Here is a 7,402-nt window from a genome sequence, read left to right on the forward strand (position 1 = left end):
GGTTGCAAAATTCAACCATAAATAAATATTGAATTTATATTAGAGTAAATTACATGTCACTAAACTATTAGTAAGTTCTATTAATAAGTTGAAGTGTTAAAAGGAATAACTATTAGTAAGTTACGTTTTCGTAACTAAACTTCAAAAGTTACAAAATGATCACTAAACTATTCGAAAATTTTCATTTAAGTTACCGGACTGTTAAATTCATCGTTCTATGGTTTTCTCTAGTTTAGTTTTTTTAATAAAATAACTTTGAATGTCATAAATTTACAAATCAAAATTCAAATATCTTTCTTCTTCGATCTTCAACATTCACCATCATACCAACTTAAATCTAAAATATATTATTCTACTCATTTACTGCTACTAATCCATCATTCCTACTGTTGAATTTGGAAAATGCCATTGCGAAAATTTGGGTTAAGAATGCTTAATTGAAAGAAGATAAAACCCATCAATCAAAATCTTTTGAGATTCCAAAAAACGAAAAATGCCATTCTAATCCAATCTTCTCCATGTTTATTACCTAGATTTCACCTTCCATGCGACTAATATATACATAAAATACAATCAACAACTATACAATAATTTTATTAAAAAACCTATGTAATTAATTAATTAATCACAAGTTTTCGCAATGTTAGATCCGAACAGTAAGATTTTGAATGTTTAAATTGAATTTTATTATACATATTTATGTATGTACGAATTTTAATTTAAATTTTATTATGAATTAAATTTCATCATGTGTGAAATATATATACGGATAATTTAATTATTATTAAACTGTTAATTGAATATGCAATAAAAGAATAAAAGAATTATGAGTTCAAACTTATTTAAATGTATATTTTCCTCCTATTTAAAAATTAAGGTTACCAAGTATAATAATTTTTCAAATATCCATTTTAAGAAAATCAATAGCAAACAATAGTTAGAAAGTCCAATTATTGTGAGATAACATCAATTTTCTTCATTAATTGAAGTCATTTAAAACAAAAGGGTTAATTGCCCCAAACATCTTTCAATTATGACACTTATTCTAAATTGGCTCTTAAATTTCAAATCATTCTAATTATATTCTTAAACTGTTGAGATTAGATCGATTAGGTTCTTTTGTTATGAAAATCAATTAATTTAATGTTAAATGATACGTTAAAACTTAAGAAAAAATTAGAGGTTTTCAAAACTTTCACGAAGCTTTACCATTCACTCTTTTTTTCCCCACTTTTACTTTTAAATTTTATGCAACAAGGTTCTAGTTTTCTTTGAATTATTCATTTTAACTTTAGCTATATGAGATTTGAAGTGTCATTTAACAATTAGATTAATGATTTTAATAACGAAAGGACTTAATTAATATAATATTGATAGTTTAAGGATGTAATTAAAATATTTTAAAATTTAAAGATCAATTAAAGTGAAAGTCATAGTTTAAAGATGCCTGGTGCAATTAACTCAGAACAAAAAGATGAATGTTATGAAGGCAATGGGTTGAGTTGGTTTCGGGTCAAGTTAATTCGGCTTAGGTTAAATTGGATTTTAATTTGGATTGTCTCAAATTTAAGTCACTCAAGATTTTCAGTCAACTTTTTTCGGGTTTTTTTTTATTTGTTTTGGTCATTTCGGTTTTAAGTAATTTCTAGTTCTAATTATCTATTGTTTTGAATTGAAAATTTGAATTATTAATTTCTTATGATAAAATCAAATTAGTTTTGGAAATGAATTAATTAAGTTTAGCTTTCAAATCCGAATCAAAATTAACTAAATTAGCTTCACTCTTTTAATTTTAGGTATGTGGCAATTCGATTAATGATCCGATTAATTAGAGTCTAAGAGATATTGGTTAAGGATTTAACATAAGATTTATATTTGATGTCTCGATAATGTATAATTTTATGTATTATCAATCAATTAGATGATGGCGCATTATCAAAAATTAAATTAAATTCACTTAATTTTATTTTTAATTTCTTTCTTACCATTAATTTTATTAATATAACATTTTATATTATTTTAAATAATTTTAAATAAAAATTAAATATGATAATTTGTTTTTAAAAGCGATAATATATTTTAAATATATATTTTAAATAATATCAACTTAACAATTTTAACGATAAGTGAAAATTAATTATATACTTAATTATCTTGTTCAGTATTTTTTTTTCAAAAAAATATATAAAATAAAAATATAATGTCATTATCCAATATATTTAAAAATCATTTGTGCAGCAAACAACAAAAACGACAATACAGCAAAATAGGTTACAAACTAAAAATAAAGATAAAACAAAGCATTTGCATGCGATTTAGAAGGTGCATGACATATGCCATGTGTGATGTGTGAATACCCAACTACAAAAAAATAGACAGTTTTGTGGTACTATTTACAGAACAAAATTATTTTTAACGTAAATTCTTATTTGACCGCATTTAAAAAAAAATCAAAATTTGTCGATTGAGTCTTTAGCTCGATTGACATAGGCATTGTTGCTAATATAGTAGGACATGGATTCGAGTATACTGAAGCGCATTATTCTCCTATTTACGGGTTGAGAAGGACTATAGATAGTTTTAGGTTAAAAAACAGCTAGATATTATCAGAACCTCTAAAGAGATTGTTCAAGAAAAAAATCAAATTGTTTTTTTAGACAGAAATGCTAACTAAAATATTAATATTTTAATAATGTTAACGTAGTAGCCCACGTGTATTTTATGCTGGCATGACACTATTTACCTTATATGTTATGTCAACAAATAATTTAAAAATCATAAAAAAATATTATGAAGTATATGTGGAACACATGTTGCCATGTTTAAAAATTTAAAGTTTTTATCAGTATTTCCGTTAAAAAAAATAATTTGATTCTTTTTAAAAAGTTCATGGTCAAAATAGAATATGGGCTAAATTGACAAAAAATATAAATGTTGAGGACCAAATTTTACATTATATCTAACATAACCCTTTAAATAAAAGCCATTAATATTTCACTTTAGTTTTCGATAAACCCCAAAAAATTCCAACTGGGTCTCGTCTCAATATTTTCACACTGCTGCTTCCAAAAATTCCTTAAAACCATTGGCACATTTCCCTGGATATTTTACAGGGGAGCTTGAATTTTTTTTTATAGAGCTTTTAACATTTAAAACAGCTGTTTCATAAACTGATAAAACAGAAGGGAAAAAAAAAGCAGCAGCAGAGCATTTGCAGACCGCAGTACAGCATGATGAAAGAAAAATAGCTTTTTTTATAAAACAAAATACCTGCCCACCAATCCTACTGTACAAAACAAAACAAAAAAGCATCAAACATTTAAACACCTTAAAGTTAGAGCAAAAGAACAGAAAGTAGTAATAAAACTACAACCCAACCTTAAATGCTAAGAAGATCAGGTGGTGTTGATTTAGGTGCTGGGGGCTGTTGTTGCTGGTCTTTTGGGTCCTTTGTGATTGTTGTTGTAGGTGAGTCTAGAGTTGTGTCTGGTGATGGTGATGTTGGGGGCTCATTGATTGTGGTGTCTCCCTCTTTCGAGTTTGGTGGTTTTGGGAGTTCGGTTAGGATTTGAACCACTTCCCTCATCGTCGGTCGCTCTACGGCTTGTTCTTCGACACAAAGCATGGCGACGTAGAATACGTGCATCACTTCCTGGAGAGGAACTGATGGGAGTCTGGGATCAAGGACTTTGAGGACACTTTCTTTGCTTGAGTCTGTCATTTTTCGAACCCATTGAACGATATCGACTCCGTCACCGAACTCCCCTACCGGTTTTCTGCCACAGACTAGTTCTAACAGGACTACACCAAAGCTATACACGTCACTCTTCTCGTCTACCTTCAGTGTGTAGGCGTATTCTGCAAAAAAAATACAGGGGAATTACATGAAATTCTAAGGGAAATTACTACTGGACAGTTGGAACTACCAAAATCCGGTTGGTCAAACTATAACTAAATTGATGTACTTCGAAAGCTGCATATATTGATTGAAATGATGAAAATATGAACTTCAATAGCACCAAATCATGGTAAAACAAAGTCAAAACCAAAGTCCAGAGGAAATTATTGGTAGGTATTAATGCTTCATGCATGATCCAATCGCAAATGATTAAGTCAAATGAAACATCAAGTTCTTTGAACCCTTTTGTTAAAAAGAAGGTATATACCTGGAGCTATGTAACCGTATGAACCAGCTACGGCGGACATGCATTCGGAAGTGCCAGAATCTTGCAAGAATTTAGCAAGGCCAAAATCAGCAACATGGGCTTCAAACTCTGAGTCGAGGAGGATATTGTTCGATTTCACATCCCGGTGGACTATCAAAGGGGAACAATCATGATGAAGGTAGCATAGTCCCTTAGCCGCCTCGACCGCGATCTTGTATCTGGTATCCCAGTGCAAATGACCCCCTTTCTTCCCATGAAGAACCTCTCCTAAACTCCCATTAGGCATATATTCATAAACCAAGAGATTGGTTTCATGATTTGAGCAAAAACCCAACAGTCTCACAATATGCCTGTGCCTAATCCTCCCCAGAGTTTGTATCTCAGCATTGAATCCATGATCATGGGAAGACCCTCGGCTCATAGCCGGTAACCTTTTAACGGCGACCTGGTCACCACTAGCCATGGATCCCTTGTACACAATCCCAGCACCTCCTTTGCCTATAATGTTATCCTCTTTCAAACAATCCAAAACATCATCACAAGTGAAATCCAAGCGCTGGAACACGGTTAACTTCCAAGCCCGAGCATCGCTCGCTTTCTTCAAGGACCGTGCTTTGATTATAGCTGCGACTGCGAACAAGATGGAGAAGACAAGCAGGCCTATTACAAGCAAAAGCTTCAAAGATGCAGAGAGTCCACCTTTAACATGAGTTTCATGAGTTCCTTTAGCAACCCCATCTTTGCAAGGCCCCAAATAATGACCACACAGCTCAGGGTTCCCCAAAAATGAGGTGTAGTTGAAGTAACTAAACTGACCACTGCCAGGAACCAAACCGGAGAGATTGTTATACGAGAAATCGACGGAAGTTAAGCTTTGCATAGTGGATATTGAAGAAGGGATACTACCCAGGAGATGATTTCTCGACAGATTCAGGTAGTTTAATATCCTCATACTTGTGATCTCAGTCGGAATTTGACCGGAAAGCTCGTTTCGACTAAGATCAACAAAGGTTAACAGCTTGCATTTGCAAATTTCTGGTGGGATCAATCCTGAAAACTTGTTATGACTGAAATCAATCTTTGAAAGTTGCTGCAACTTTCCAATCTCAGCTGGGATTGGACCCGAAAACTTGTTGCCATCGAGAAGAAGCTTTTGAACACCGGAAAAGTTACCGACGCTAGCCGGTAAAGCCCCAGAAAGTTGGTTGTTGGATAAGCTGATTTGGCCGAGATTCACGGAAATGGAAGAATCAGTGACCGGGAACTCCCCTGTTAGATAGTTATCCTGTAACTCAACTTGTGTAAGCTGTGGTAATCCCAAAAGGCCTTTAGGGATGGACCCGTTGAGATAATTTTCACCCATACGAATCCGACTGAGTGACTCACATTTCCCCAGCGATTCTGGGATTGGACCAAGCAAGAAGTTACCCAAAGTAATCAACGTTTGCAACGTGTTGCCTGAGCACATGTCCGGCGGCAAAGTCCCCGTTAACTTGTTCGACGAAAGATCTAGAACTTGAAGCTTTTTGTTACTGCCCAACTTCTGAGGAATGCTTCCGGTGAAGTTATTTTCCCACAGCTGTAAGACCTCCAACTCAGGCAACTCACCAATGAAGTCAGGAATCTGTCCGTGGAGCTTGTTTCTGAAAAGATTGAGAAGAGTCAAGTTTTTGAGCTGAGCGAAACTCGCCGGAATCTCACCGGTAAACATATTGTTCGATAAATCCATGGATTTCAAGCTGTTTAAGGTTCCCAGCTCGGGAGTTAAGGAGCCAGACAGTGCATTCACCTGGAGGAACAACGTGTGGAGCCTCTGCAACTTACCGACCTCCGGGGGTATTTCACCGGATAACATGCAGTTAGCGGCGTCAAAAAGAACGAGTTCCGACAAGTTCCCGATCTCCGGCGGCAAACCACCTTCGAAACTATTGAAGTAACCAATGTACAACTGCTTCAGCTTCGTTAAGTTTCCAATTTCGGGTGGGATTTTACCGCTGAGTTCGTTACCCGAAACGGCTAAATATTCAAGATGCTCCCAACGGCCGTAACTTGACGGGATCTGACCGCTGAAATAGTTCCCTCCCAAATGCAAGTGACGCAAATTGGGAAGCTCCGTGACGGAAACCGGCAACTCCCCCGTCATGTTATTGTTGTATAAATCGAGTATCTGAAGATTTTTCAGCTGGGAAAGCTGGGTAGGAAAGGAACCATTGAAAACATTGTTGGAAAGGTTTAGGTAACGGAGATTGGATAGGACGGCGAGCTCCGTCGGGATAGGACCGGAGAGATCGTTGGCGGCGACGGAGAGGTTTTGGAGGAAACGGAGGTGGGCAAGCGAGGGGGAAAGAGTTCCGGACAGAGTGAAGTTAGTTAAATCGATGGATGTCACGTGACGACCGGTTAAATCGCACGCGACTCCGGCGAATGAACAAAGGGGAGTGTTTGCATTCCAGTTTGAGAGGTAAGATTGAGGGTCGTCGGTAATGGAGGATTTAACAGCGATAAGTGCGCTAAGCTCCGTAACGGCTCTTGCGGCGGCGCCGGCGGCATAGGAGTGGGAAATGTGAAGAAGGAGGAAGAGGAGGAGGAGGAGTAACCTCATTTTCGCTGTGATGGAAATTGGGAGGGAAGGGAAAGTGTAAACGGAAATGGAAAAGAAAGTGAATAAAAAGAGTGAAGCAAGTAAGCAGAGATGTCATTTTATTATGTTTTTTTAAAAAAAGTATTATCTTTATTTATAATTATAATTTAATGGTATATCTGTATTTTTTAACAATCATTGGACAAATTTCATTATTCCAAAAAGATTTAATTTATAAAATGTTAAAAATTTTAAAAATAATTAAATTAAATTACTAGACATAAAAGTAAAAGGACTGAATTCTAAATATACGAAGAATACGTGGAGTTGAAGCATATTTTAACCTTTATAATTAGACCCTTTTTTTGTTCCATTTAGAAGAAGAGTGAAGATGGCAAATGTGAAAAGGTAAAGCATGATTGAAGGAGAATTTTGGTTTGATGGTACTAAATCTAAGCAAAGCTAAAATTTCCAAACTTGTTGAAATTATTCCAATTATTTGACCCAAAATAGAATCAAAAAAATTATTAATAGCACTCTTTTTACTATTTTAGTCAGCCAGCCAGCTATCAAAGTTCAAATCATTAAACACAAGAAAAAAAGGAGAGCAAATATTAGAACAATGAGGCTTAAGCCAAAGTTGGTAAAAGGAAAT

At 34.7% G+C, this 7,402-nt stretch overlaps 1 protein-coding gene across 2 annotated transcripts; it reads right to left on the reverse strand.

The window, feature by feature from the left end:
• Positions 1–3,140: 3,140 nt before the first annotated feature.
• Positions 3,141–6,832, reverse strand: LOC105787718 (leucine-rich repeat receptor-like serine/threonine-protein kinase BAM1). 2 transcript variants are annotated; one of them, XM_052624891.1, is made up of 3 exons: positions 4,167–6,832; positions 3,379–3,858; positions 3,141–3,286 (listed from the first exon to the last, which is right to left on the reverse strand). In XM_052624891.1, exons 1-2 carry the CDS (start codon positions 6,766–6,768, stop codon positions 3,380–3,382), a joined length of 3,081 nt encoding a protein of 1,026 aa, XP_052480851.1. In that variant the 5' UTR covers positions 6,769–6,832; the 3' UTR covers positions 3,141–3,286; position 3,379. The 2 variants fall into 2 exon arrangements, with proteins under 2 accessions (XP_052480851.1, XP_012469702.1); XM_012614248.2 differs by having other exon boundaries at positions 3,141–3,858.
• Positions 6,833–7,402: the final 570 nt, after the last annotated feature.

This window comes from Gossypium raimondii, chromosome 2, assembly GCF_025698545.1.
Source record: "Gossypium raimondii isolate GPD5lz chromosome 2, ASM2569854v1, whole genome shotgun sequence".
In the NCBI taxonomy this organism is placed as follows: domain Eukaryota; kingdom Viridiplantae; phylum Streptophyta; class Magnoliopsida; order Malvales; family Malvaceae; genus Gossypium; species Gossypium raimondii.